Source organism: Notechis scutatus, chromosome Z (genome assembly GCF_049901735.1).
Source record: "Notechis scutatus isolate UNSWTSFEM ecotype Mainland chromosome Z, rNotScu1.2, whole genome shotgun sequence".
Classification (NCBI taxonomy): Eukaryota; Metazoa; Chordata; class Lepidosauria; order Squamata; family Elapidae; genus Notechis; species Notechis scutatus.
Window position 1 is genome coordinate 410201 of NC_142025.1, and position 11895 is coordinate 422095.

The 11895-nt window shown below is 54.5% G+C and overlaps 1 protein-coding gene across 2 annotated transcripts; it reads left to right on the forward strand.

Annotated features, from left to right (window-relative positions):
• Window positions 1-479: 479 nt before the first annotated feature.
• Window positions 480-10527, forward strand: LOC113423561 (zinc finger protein 783-like). Of its 2 annotated transcripts, none has more exons than XM_087946005.1 (6): window positions 480-822; window positions 3684-4085; window positions 4880-5006; window positions 6167-6283; window positions 6777-6890; window positions 8708-10527. In XM_087946005.1, the coding sequence occupies exons 1-6, from the start codon at window positions 799-801 to the stop codon at window positions 9580-9582; spliced, it is 1659 nt and encodes a 552-aa protein (XP_087802131.1). In that variant the 5' UTR covers window positions 480-798; the 3' UTR covers window positions 9583-10527. The 2 variants fall into 2 exon arrangements, with proteins under 2 accessions (XP_087802131.1, XP_087802130.1); XM_087946004.1 differs by lacking the exon at window positions 480-822 and adding an exon at window positions 1480-1603.
• Window positions 10528-11895: the final 1368 nt, after the last annotated feature.

Below are 11895 nucleotides of genomic sequence, written 5' to 3' on the forward strand. Positions count from 1 at the left end.
GCCCCTCCTCTCCCCCCTCCCCCACCTAAACGTGGTGGACTCAGAAATAGGGACCCCAAAATTGATCCCAGAAGTGGGGACCCAAAACAGGAGAGCCAAATGTGGGGACCCCAAAAGAGACGCCCAAAGGGGACAGCTCAAAAGGGACTCCGAAGCGGGGACCCCAAAATTGTGACCTCAAAAGAGGGGAGCCTAAAAGGGGGGACTCGAGGGGAGGCCGCATATAGGGGAGACCCCCAAAGTGAGCCTCCCCAAAGTGACCATAAAAGCGGGGACGCCAAAAGTGGACACACGGAAGTGGGGAATCCCCCAAATTGACGCCCGGAGAAGGACCCCGAACGAGGAGGACTCAGAATCAGGGACCCCTTAAAAGTGGCGACCTCTCCACCCAAGAGACCCCAAAGGGGAGACTGAAGGGCAGACCCCAAAAAGGGAGGCTCCCAAAGAGACCCCCAATAGTGGGGACCCCCAAAAGGACCTCGAAAAGCAGGGACCTCAAAAGTGGACCCCTCCAAATTGACGGCCGGAGGAGGACCCCAAAAGCGGGAAACCGCCCCCCTTTTCTCCTCTCTGCCCCTTCCCTTCTTCCGACCGAGAGGCTGCGATGCCGACCTCCGCACGCCCGGCGTCGCTGCAGAGAAAAAGGCGCCGCGGCTCCTTGCGGCCCCCGCAGCTTCCTGGACCCGCTTCGCCCCGCCGCTCTCCCCGCTCGCTCCTCTCCTCTCCTCTCGTTGCCGCGCCCGTTCGTCTCCCCCCACCCGTTCCTCGCCTCGCTTACTGACCGGTCCTCGCCGGGCCATGGCCGAGTGGAGCCCCGCCCAGGTCAGCGGAGGGAGGGGAGGGGGTGGGGGGGGCTTGCCGCAGTCGGGCGGGGCTGGAGGGGCGGAGGATGAGCCCCTTGGGCAGGTGGAGGGGAAGATAGGACCCCCATCGCGGCCCCCTGGGAGGGGAGGATGTCTTCTAGCCGGGAAGGGGCATGGACCCCCCCACCCTGGGGGGATTGGACCCTTCCTCTGCTCATTTGCTGGGAAGGGATCACCTGGTGGTGCCCTTTCTACCTGCCCAGTGGGGATGATGGTGGTGGGGGGTTGTCCTGCAAGGTCTACCCACCCCAAAGTACGGACCTTGGATACGAGGGGACGGATCACCTGGTGGTGCCCTTTCCACCTGCCCAATGGCAGTGATAGGGAGAGAGTTCGGCAAGATCTACCCCCTCAAAATTTGGTTCTTGGTTGGGCTGAGGACTGGGGTCCTGCAAGATCTGCCCTCCATAAGCTTTGGATATGGGTTTTGGGGACTGAACTGGCCAAAAGATGGGCTCAGGGGCTGCCCCCAACATCAGCCCTTCATATACGGGGGTGGGGTGGGTGGGTAGGAATTTGAACCCAGTGCCAGAAAAGGCTAAGTAGGAAGAGGAAGGATTGCATGTGAGGCTGGTTGGGGGACTTTGGGCCAATCACCAGGAGATGGTGAGTTCTAGTCCCGCCTTAGGCATGAAAGGCGACTGGGTGACTTTCAACCAATCACCAGGAGACGGTGAGTTCTAGTCCCGCCTTAGGCATGAAAGGCGACTGGGTGACTTTCAACCAATCACCAGGAAACGGTGAGTTCTAGTCCTGCCTTTGTTTTGAAAGGTGACTGGGTGGGCCAATTACCAGGAAACGGAGTTCTAGTCCCGCCTTAGGCATGAAAGGCGACTGGGTGACTTTGTGCCAATCACCAGGAAACAGGAAGTTCTAGTCCTGCCTTTGTTTTGAAAGGTGACTGGGTGGGCCAATTACCAGGAAACAGGGAGTTCTAGTCCTGCCTTCGGTATGAAAGGCGACTGGGTCACTTTGCGAGAATCACAAGGAAACAGGAAGTTCTAGTCCCGCTTTTGGCATGAAAGGCCACTTGGTGACTTTTGACCAATCACCAGGAGACTGTGAGTCCTAGTCCCACCTTAGGCATGAAAGCTGGCTGGGTGGGCCAATTACCAGGAAACAGGGAGTTCTAGTCCCACCTTAGGCATGAAAGTCGGCTGAGTGGGCCAATTACCAGGAAACAGGGAGTTCTAGTCCCACCTTAGGCATGAAAGCCGGCTGGGTGGGCCAATTACCAGGAAACAGGGAGTCCTAGTCCCACCTTAGGCATGAAAGTCGGCTGGGTGGGCCAATTACCAGGAAACTGGGAGGCCTAGTCCCGCCTTAGGCATGAAAGTCGGCTGGGTGGGCCAATTACCAGGAAACAGGGAGTTCTAGTCCCACCTTAGGCATGAAAGTCGGCTGGGTGGGCCAATTACCAGGAAACAGGGAGTTCTAGTCCCACCTTAGGCATGAAAGTCGGCTGGGTGGGCCAATTACCAGGAAACTGGGAGGCCTAGTCCCGCCTTAGGCATGAAAGCCGGCTGGTGACTTTGGGCCAATTACTAGGAAACAGGGACTTTTAGTTTCACCTTAGGCACAAAAATCTACTGGGTGACTTTGGGCCAATCACCAGGAGACGGGGAGTTCTAGTCCCACCTTAGGGACAAAAGTCAACTGGGTGACTTTGAACCAATCACCAGGAAACAGTGAGTTCTAGTCCCACCTTAGGCATGAAAGGCGACTGGGTGACTTTGAACCAATCACCAGGAAACAGGGAGTTCTAGTCCGCCTTAGGCATGAAAGGCGACTGGGTGACTTTGAACCAATCACCAGGAAGCGGAGTTCTAGTCCTGCCTTAGGCATGAAAGGCGACTGGGTGACTTTGAACCAATCACCGGGAAACAGGGAGTTCTAGTCCCGCCTTAGGCATGAAAGGCGACTGGGTGACTTTGAACCAATCACCGGGAAACAGGGAGTTCTAGTCCCGCCTTAGGCATGAAAGGCGAATGTGTGACTTTGAGCCAATCACCAGGAGACGGGGAGTTCTAGTCCCACCTTAGGGACAAAAGTCAACTGGGTGACTTTGAAACAATCACAAGGAAACAGTGAGTTCTAGTCCCACCTTAGGCATGAAAGGCGACTGGGTGACTTTGAACCAATCACCAGGAAACAGGGAGTTCTAGTCCCGCCTTAGGCATGAAAGGCGACTGGGTGACTTTGAACCAATCACCAGGAAACAGGGAGTTCTAGTCCCGCCTTAGGCCTGAAGGGCGACTGGGTGACTTTGAACCAATCACCAGGAAACAGTGAGTTCTAGTCCCACCTTAGGCATGAAAGGCGACTGGGTGACTTTGAACCAATCACCAGGAAACAGGGAGTTCTAGTCCCGCCTTAGGCATGAAAGGCGACTGGGTGACTTTGAACCAATCACCAGGAAACAGGGAGTTCTAGTCCCGCCTTAGGCCTGAAGGGCGACTGGGTGACTTTGAACCAATCACCAGGAAACAGGGAGTTCTAGTCCCGCCTTAGGCCTGAAGGGCGACTGGGTGACTTTGAACCAATCACCAGGAAACAGGGAGTTCTAGTCCCGCCTTAGGCCTGAAGGGCGACTGGGTGACTTTGAACCAATCACCAGGAAACAGGGAGTTCTAGTCCCGCCTTAGGCCTGAAGGGCGACTGGGTGACTTTGAACCAATCACCAGGAAACAGGAGTTCTAGTCCCGCCTTAGGCCTGAAGGGCGACTGGGTGACTGAACCAATCACCAAGAGATTGTAAGTCGAGAACTGGCTGTATCCTTTCCCGGTTGGTGACTCTCCCACCCACTGGTTTGCCCACAGGACATTCAGTGGGACATGGACTCTCATCCCCCGGCAGCCGCCGCACAGCCCCTCAGCCTCCCCAAGCCAACCCCCACGATGGACGCCCTTCCCGTGACGGCTGAGCTCTCCCTGACAGTGGTGGCGGAAATCCAAGCGGTGGAGAGCAAGGTGGATGCCTATGCCGCCCAACTCATGAACCTGGAAGTTCGGATGAGCATGGCCGAGACCAAGCTGGACGGCTGCGAGAAGACGGCGGTAGAGTTCGGGAACCAGCTGGAGAGCAAGTGGGCCGCCTTGGGTACCCTCATCCAGGAGTACGGGCAGCTCCAGCGGCGCCTGGAGAACATGGAGAATCTCCTGAAGAACCGGAACTTCTGGATCCTGCGTTTCCCGCCAGGTGCCAAGGGGGAGGCCCCTAAGGTGAGAGCTGGGGTGGGGTGAGACTGGCGGGAACCAGGGGCCTAATGATTGGTGGGGGATGATGGGAGGGGCAGGTCAGCCTCTGGCAGCAGGTTTTTGCCCAAGAATCCCCGGTTGGCTTGGTTTAAGAGGGGAGGGTTCAATTCCCAGAATCCCCCATGCTTTAAGAAGGGTGGGTTTTGACTCCCAGAATTCCACAGCTGGCATGTGGTTCAGAAGGGTGGGGTTCAATTCCCAGAATTACCCAGCCAGTATGCTTTAAGAGGAGTGGAGTTCAAATCCTAGAACTGGGGATCCAGGTTTCCCCAAATCTTACCGACAAATTCTGTCGTTCTTGCCTTAACTTTTCTCATTGCTGAAGTTGCATTTTGTTGGATAGGGCCCTGTGTTCAAGTCCGTCAAGATCTTTTTTTGATCTTGAGACCTATCTTCTGAAGGTTTGGTTACTCCTGCCTGCTTGGTATTGTCTGCAAATTTCATGAGTTCCCCTTCTATCCCCTCATCTAAATCAGGGTCTCCAACCCTTTGGTTGCGAAAGATTTACACCCGGGGTTCAGAAATATTTGGCGACCACACGGGCACACCCTTGCGGCCTCAGTTGCAAGAGCAGCAGGCGAGTGCGAGCGCTCTCCATTTGAGCAATTGGCACTCATGTACACCAGTTGTGCAAAGGAGCTGCGTGTGCATTTGTTGGCTGCTCTCATAGAACCATTCTTCTTTCCGCCGCAAAGCCGCAAAGGTTGCCGAACTCTGATCTAAAGTGTTGAAGACCTCGCGTTCTCACCCTGTGGCAGGTCCCGTTGCTGTTCGATGATGCTGCCTGCAGTTTCTCGGAGCAAGAGTGGAGGGGTCTTGATGAAAGCCAGAAGGACCTTTACCGCCACATTATGATGCACAACTACCAGGCGGTGGTCTCCGTCGGTAAAAGTGGGCTGGCGTCAGGGCTGGGGCCCACAGTGATCAGCTGCGCGACTCTCAGAGAGAAGCTGGCCAGGCGGCTGCGGGTGGATCGGAGCATGGCTCTGTAGTGGCTTGGTGGTGTTGTGGCTGGGTTCTCCCAACGCAGAACGGTTGTGTAGTTTCGCCCGGAGAGGGGTAGTGGATATCCGGGCTGTGTCCAGGGAAGGAAGGGTCTACCTTGGGATTCCATAGACCTCCATTCCCCATTCTGATGTTTTCGGAACCCAAAGCGAGTTCCCTCGTAGACAGTCCTCAACATATGATCACAATTGTGCCCAGCATTATCGTTGCAAAGTGAGATGGTTGCTCAGTTAATTTTGTCCCATTTTGACGACCTTCCTTGCAACAGTGGTTAAGAGAATCGCTGCAGTTGTTCGGCTAGTCACAGCTTCATGAAGGGAACCTGGCTTTCCCCATTGGACGATGCTTGTCCAAAGATCGTCAAGGGGAATCGTCGGGGGGGAGGGGGTCACGCGATTCCCTTTGATGATCTTTGGACAAGTATCGGTACACTGCAACCATTATAAATATGAGTCAGTCGCTAAGCATCCAAATTTTGGATTGCGTGATCATGGGGATGTTCCAACGGTCGTTAAGTATGAAAAACGGTTATTAGTCCCTTTCTTCAGTATGAATAGTCAGCAGTGGGGTGGGCTCTTACCAGTTCGCACCATTTTGGGCAAACCAGATGTGAATTGGCAACAACTGGCTGACCCTGCCCACCCTTCCCTTCCCAAGAATCTTCACGCAGTCCGTTTTGGATCCCAGGTAAATGCAAGGCTGCAGAGAGGCTGCTTTCACTCTCCCGGAGCCTGGGGACGACGAAAAAGTTCCGGAAGGCTGGAAATGGGCCTATTTCCGGCCTCCAGAGGGCCTCCAGAGCCCGGAGAGGCCGTTTTCGTCCTCCTGGAGGCTCAAGAAAAGCCTCCGGAGCCTGGGGAGGGTGAAAACGGCCCCCTCCCTGCCGTGGTGCAGGAGGCCGACTAGGCCACGGCCACCCAGCAACCAGGCAGAAAACTGGTTGCTAAAGTTTTGGAAGCCCACCTCTGACAGTCACTAAATGAATGCTTTGTAAGTCCAGGACAAGACCTGGACCGCGATGCTGTTTTTTTTCTCTGCAGATGCGGCTGTCTCCAAACCGGAACTCCTCACCCGGATTGAGCAAAGAGAGACCTTGGAGCAGAACGATGGCAGAGGAGACTACCCCCGTGACGAGTCCAGCTTCGGCAACCAGCCAGGTGGGGTGGGGGCACTTCCCCTCAGGCTTCCCCTTCCTCTGGTTTTGAGAATTTTTTTCCAGCTTAAAAACTTTGCTCTTTTATTTGGTGTTGTCTTCTAAATCGAGGAGAATTTTCAGGAGGTGGAATATGCTGACGAGTGCTGGAGACCCTTCCCCTCCGTACCTGCTCATTTCCTAACTGGATTCTAAGCCTTTAGCTTATTTTTTTTCCAACTTGGTAACTTTAAGATTGCTTGGGTTCAACTCTCGGAATTCCCTCGCCATCATGCTTTAAGAAGGGTGGACTTCAACTCCCAGAATCACCCAGTTAGTGTGGACATCTGAAGGCATGTTGGCTGGGGGATTCTGGGAGTGGTAGTTCACCCACTTTGCATTCTCCGAGTTTCAAAAAGACTGATTTAGCCAACGGAACAAGGAGAGGGGATGTGGCGGGAAGTGGGAATGTGGAGCCCTGGGAGTGACGACCCTCGTCTCCTCTCCCTTTCGCACAGGATCACCAATTTCGGCTCCGCGCGGGAGTTCCTGGATTGAGGAAGAAGATCTGTCTCTCGTCAAAAGCATGGGGGCCTTAGAGGACAGAGAAATCCCTGGGGAGTGCACCATGGGTAAGAGAGGAGACGGGACACCGGGGGAAGGAGTGAGGGGCAGGTGACCCGTTAAGCCCCAGCTCCTGTTTGTCCAATCATCCAATGGGATGGTTTGCTTGTGAAACTACAGGGACATAGACAGAGCAACGTTGGACTACTCAAGGGGGTTAGTCCGAGATGTCCCTGGTGGCTCTAGTGTCATGAGTGTCAGTCCTGCCTGAACTTGAACCTTCAACCAAGCAAGAACGATCCTTGAGAAAGGTATAGTTTACTGAAGGTCAAGTGAAATACAATAAAGCAAAGCCAGAACAGAGGTTTGCGCACCAAAGGTATAGTTTAGCCGGTTCGAGGGTCCTCGTCCGGCACTCTCTTTCGCCCACGTTTTTTTTTTTTTTTCTTTGTCTTGTTAGCCATGACTTGTCCCAGCTGGGAAAATGTGTGGGTGAAGGGCACACCAAGGGGTCAGGAAGGAAGGCGCCCAGGGGTCTCCAACCTCTGAGCCACGGGGAGGGGTTTGCAACCGGGTCGCGGAAGCGACAGGTGCACACAGACTCAATCCCCACCTGCGTGAGCAGCAGGAGGCAATGTGCACACCTACTCCATTTGCATAAGCGGCAGAGGCGCGCATACGCTGTAACGGTGGTGGGGTCCCAAATGGCGCGCTATCGATTCTGTGCGCTTCGCATTCAAAGATCGGCCTCGGTAAGGTGAGCTGTTATTTTAGCTCAGCTGAGGCGTGGCACAGCGCGAATCGGCTGAGCTAAAAAAAAAAAAAAATCAATGGAATAAAGGGTGGGTGAGGCCAGCCAGAGGTGGTACTTGCTGGTTCTCCGAAGTACTTAAAAATTTCGCTACCGGCATGCCAGAACCAGTCCGAACCAGCTGAATACCACCTCTGACGCCCTGCGTGCAAATGGAGGTGTGCATGCGTTCGCTTTCTTGTAGGTCACTCGTGCAGAACCATCCCATCTCTCCCTCCCTTTCCCGCCGGCCATTCCTAACGGCCGGAAAAGTTGGGGAACTCCACCCTGGATGATCTCTTGACTCATATGACAAGGATCCAAGCAGGAGATGGCAGTATGGGGCATGCAGAAGAAGGGAGAGGAGACCTTACCTCTATAGCAGGGGTCGGCAACCTGCGGCTCTGGAGCCACATGCGGCTGTTTTGGCCCTCTGCTTTGGCTCTCTTCAGCAGCATGGGGACTCTAGGATCCATGAGCTGGGCTTCGGGGTGGAAAGGGCCTTCACAGGAACACAGTCCCTGTCGTGCAGCTCCGAGTTGGCCACGACATGCCGCTCTCAGCCCCAAAGAGCCAAGATGTTGAGCTTTGGCTGAGCTTGCTTGGTCAGGATTTGAATTCAGGCCTGCAATATCTTTTCTCACTTCTCCTCTACCACAGACACCCCCCAAAAGGCTGAAAGGGCCGATCCATCTGCCTGGAAACAGGGGTCGGCAACCTGCAGCTCTGGAGCCACATGTAGCTCATTTGGATCTCTGCTGCGGCTCCCTGTTGGCTGATCCCACCACTGGCTGACCCCTCCCCTCCCCGTCACTCCTCGCCTGGCCTGAGAATTAAGAGTGATGGCGAGGGATGGAGACTCGCTCCATATTCCAGGGCAGCAGGTGACTGGGTGGGAGTGAGTGATGTTGAGTTGGCTACACACCCACCCAATCACACCGGTTAAATTATTAGCTCCCAGTGTTGTTTTTTCTGTGGGAAACCGGCCCAAATGGCTCTTTCAGTGTTTAAGGTTGCAGACCTCTGCTCTATATACTATAAACAGCCCTGCTGGGCGCGTCCCTCCTCTGTCACCGGTGTCCTTTCTTTCGCCAGGTGCTCCTCAGCTGTTGGAGGACGATGTGGACAACCTCTTCCCCCACAAGTGGACCGAAGTTTTCCAGGGTCCTGGAGAGGAGCTGCTGTGCGAGAGCCAGTCTGTCTCTGTCGCCCTGCCCAAGAAGCCCCTCCGGCGGTCCACGCAGGGACCGTCAGAGACACAGAAAGAGCATTCGGCCCCATCAGCTGCAGAAGCTCACCCCGGCCCCTTCATCTGCTGCGAGTGTGGAGAAGGATTTGTAGACAGGCAGCTTTTCGCCAGCCACCAGAAGACCCACGGCGGAAGCGGGGCATATCTTGTGCCAGAGCCTAAAGGGAACCCGGCAGTTAAATTCACCCCCTTCTCTATCCAGAGGGCCCCAACTCCTGCCCGTCCCAAAGTGCACAAGCGCCCTGAGCCGCAGAGGAGCCCAACGGTGAAACCCAGCGCAGTGAAACGGCCTGGGAACCACATGGTAGAGCGTCCCTACACATGCACCCAGTGCAAGGAGAGCTTCAAGCTGGAGGTCAGCCTGCTCCTTCACCAGAAACTCCATGCGGGGAAGGGCGACGGGCCGCTGACCTGCACCTACTGCGGCAAGGACTTCCGGGACCTCTCCAAAGCTGTGCGCCACCAGCGGATCCACACGGGCGAGCGGCCGTATCAGTGCACGGAGTGCGGGAAAAGCTTCATCCGGCGGGACCATCTGTTGAAACATTGGCGTGTCCACACGGGCGAGACGCCCTACCAGTGCGCTACTTGTGGGAAGAACTTCCGCTACAAGGAGTCACTGAACTGCCACCAGAAAATCCACACCCGCAACCCCACCGTGCGCCACCTCATGCTGGGAACACAGTCGGGTCTGATGGGCCTGAAACCTGAGCAGCCGTAGCGTTGCCGGGTGCCCATCTGAAAGGGATGTGCCAGCCCTTGGGGGAGTGTCCCAGTTTGGGCGGTGGTGGGGTAATGTACTCTTGGGGGCAACAGGAGCATTGATTGCCTCCTTTGTCCTGTGCTGGATGCCAACACGTAAGCTGTGTGCTGCTCCTGTGCAAGGGGTCATGTGACAGTTGCATTTGAGTGGACTGCAGAAGTATTGTAGCCTGCTCACCCTGCACCTCCTTGCATGCAAATACCCCGTCGCTCTCTCCAGACCGTCCCCCTCAAATCCCACTCATTTCCTTGCCACGTCCGGGCTTGTCGGTACGAGTTTGCCTTGCTGCGTGTACCCTCTACACACGTATCGACGTCCTTCAGGTTTCACAGTGCGCCGCAGAGGTTGGCAAAATGGCAGTGGGCCCCCGCAAGAATCAAATTGGTTCTCCTTCAATCCTGCCCACTCAGGATGGTGGGGGGTCCTCCCACACCTCCACGGAACTTGGAAACGCCCACCCGCCCCCATTTCCCACATCCTTGTCCTTTAGTTGGCGTTGTCTGTCTTCTCCATTTCACTTTCGAAACTGTGTTTGATCCGTGTGAGAACAACTCTTAACGCCCAGCTCTTGTGTTGTGTGTGGTTTCGCTGTGTGATGTCCTCCGTGGGATTTTGTGTTGCCTGGCTCCCCAAGCTCTTGCACACATTGGGACTGCCAAGATCTACCCTCCATTGTTGTGGTGGTGTTGGTTATTATTATTTTCCCAAGGTATCTGTAAATATTGGTTTGCTATGAATTGCCCTGTTGTTGTTGAACTCAATTGTTGGCTGAAGTGACAGTGAGAAATCGGCTTTTCTTCTGTGTGACGTCCAGTGTTTGGTCTCTGTGGCTACAGTTTTTGGGGAGGGGTTGTTGGTTTTTTTGTATCACCTTCTTTGGCAAAAACATGTCTGTTCGCTGTGTCTCCACCTGACGTCTTTGTCATCTGTGGGTTTAGGGTTGGGTCGTTTGACTGCTCTCGAGTGTGAGAGATTTCGGGTTCAGACCAGCTTATCCTGAACCTCCCCATCCTATACAAACAATCATCAACATCACGACGGCTTACTTAGCGAAGTTCAGGCTTACAGGTAGTCCTCAACTTACGCCAGTTCATTTAGTGACCTGCACTGGAAAAAGTGACTTGTGACATTTTCACACAGAGAAGCGTAGCATCTCCAAGATCAGGTGATCCAAATTAAGGCAACCGACTCCTATTTATGACCATTGCCGTGTCCCAAGGTGATTGAGTGACTGTCTCGCTTTAGCTGCTGAAATTTTGGCCTTGATTGTCGTCGTACACATCATCCTCAACTTACAACGGTTCACTTAGTGACTGGCTAGAAAGATTCTGGGAGTTGAAGCCCACCCCGTAAAGCATGCCAACTGGGGGATTCTGGGAGTTGAAATCCATCCACCTTGAGAAATGCTGGATTAGCTCTTAAATCCAATTCCCCCCACCCGTATCACTAAACTAATTTTGTCACGTTGTGAGACCCAGCCAGTGCCATTGATCTCAACTTACGACTATCCCCTTTGCAATCATTCAAAGTTACAGCGGACTCTCTCTTCCCCCCATCCCCAAAGACCCTTATAACCCAGTTCGAAGTTGCAACTCCCCCATTCATATGATTTGAACGCTGAGCCTGCATTGATAGCTCTCAATTTATAACAATTTGCTTAGCGACCACTCAGAGTTACGACTGCGTTGGAAACAATGGACTGATGGCCGTTTTTCCACTTAGTGACCACGGGAGCCTCCCCTTGGTCACGGGATCAAAATTCAGGAGGCTTGGCAACCAATTCGTTCTCACGATAGTCCCGGGGCTGGCTGATCCCCTTTTGCGACCTTCGCTTCAGGGGGATGGAAGCCAGATTCACTTAACGACCATGGTGAGGAACGTAAACCACCGCAGTGAATCGCACTGAAGAACGTAACAAGGGCCGGGATTCCCTTAATGACTCCTGCCGAGATGGGTCGTAAAATGGGACAAATGCCCCCCGCCCCCCCACAGGTCTCGGTCCACAACGGCTCCCTTGTGGTCGTAAATCGAAGACTTTCTGTCTTCCAGCCAGGGGCTCCATCTTTGAATTGAATACCCACAGAAGCCCACTTCAGCCTCCCACTCCTACCCCATAAATCTGCCGTGGGCCTAAGCCAGAAGTAATGGCAGGGGTGGTGGTGGAAAGCGTGGAAACCGGTTCGGGCCGGTTCACATGAACCGTATGTTAATTTTACATCCAGTCCCGCGAACCTCTCAGGTAAGCGCAGGGAGGCCTCCCGGGCCCAAAAC

Bases quoted from the DNA above. Each gene is read 5' to 3' on its own strand.
- LOC113423561 (XM_087946005.1), top strand. From the start codon at position 799: ATGGCCGAGTGGAGCCCCGCCCAG. The intron at 823-3,683 runs GTCAGCGGAGGG...GTTTGCCCACAG, and splicing joins CCGAGTGGAGCCCCGCCCAG to GACATTCAGTGGGACATGGA. The intron at 6,891-8,707 runs GTAAGAGAGGAG...TTCTTTCGCCAG, and splicing joins CCCTGGGGAGTGCACCATGG to GTGCTCCTCAGCTGTTGGAG.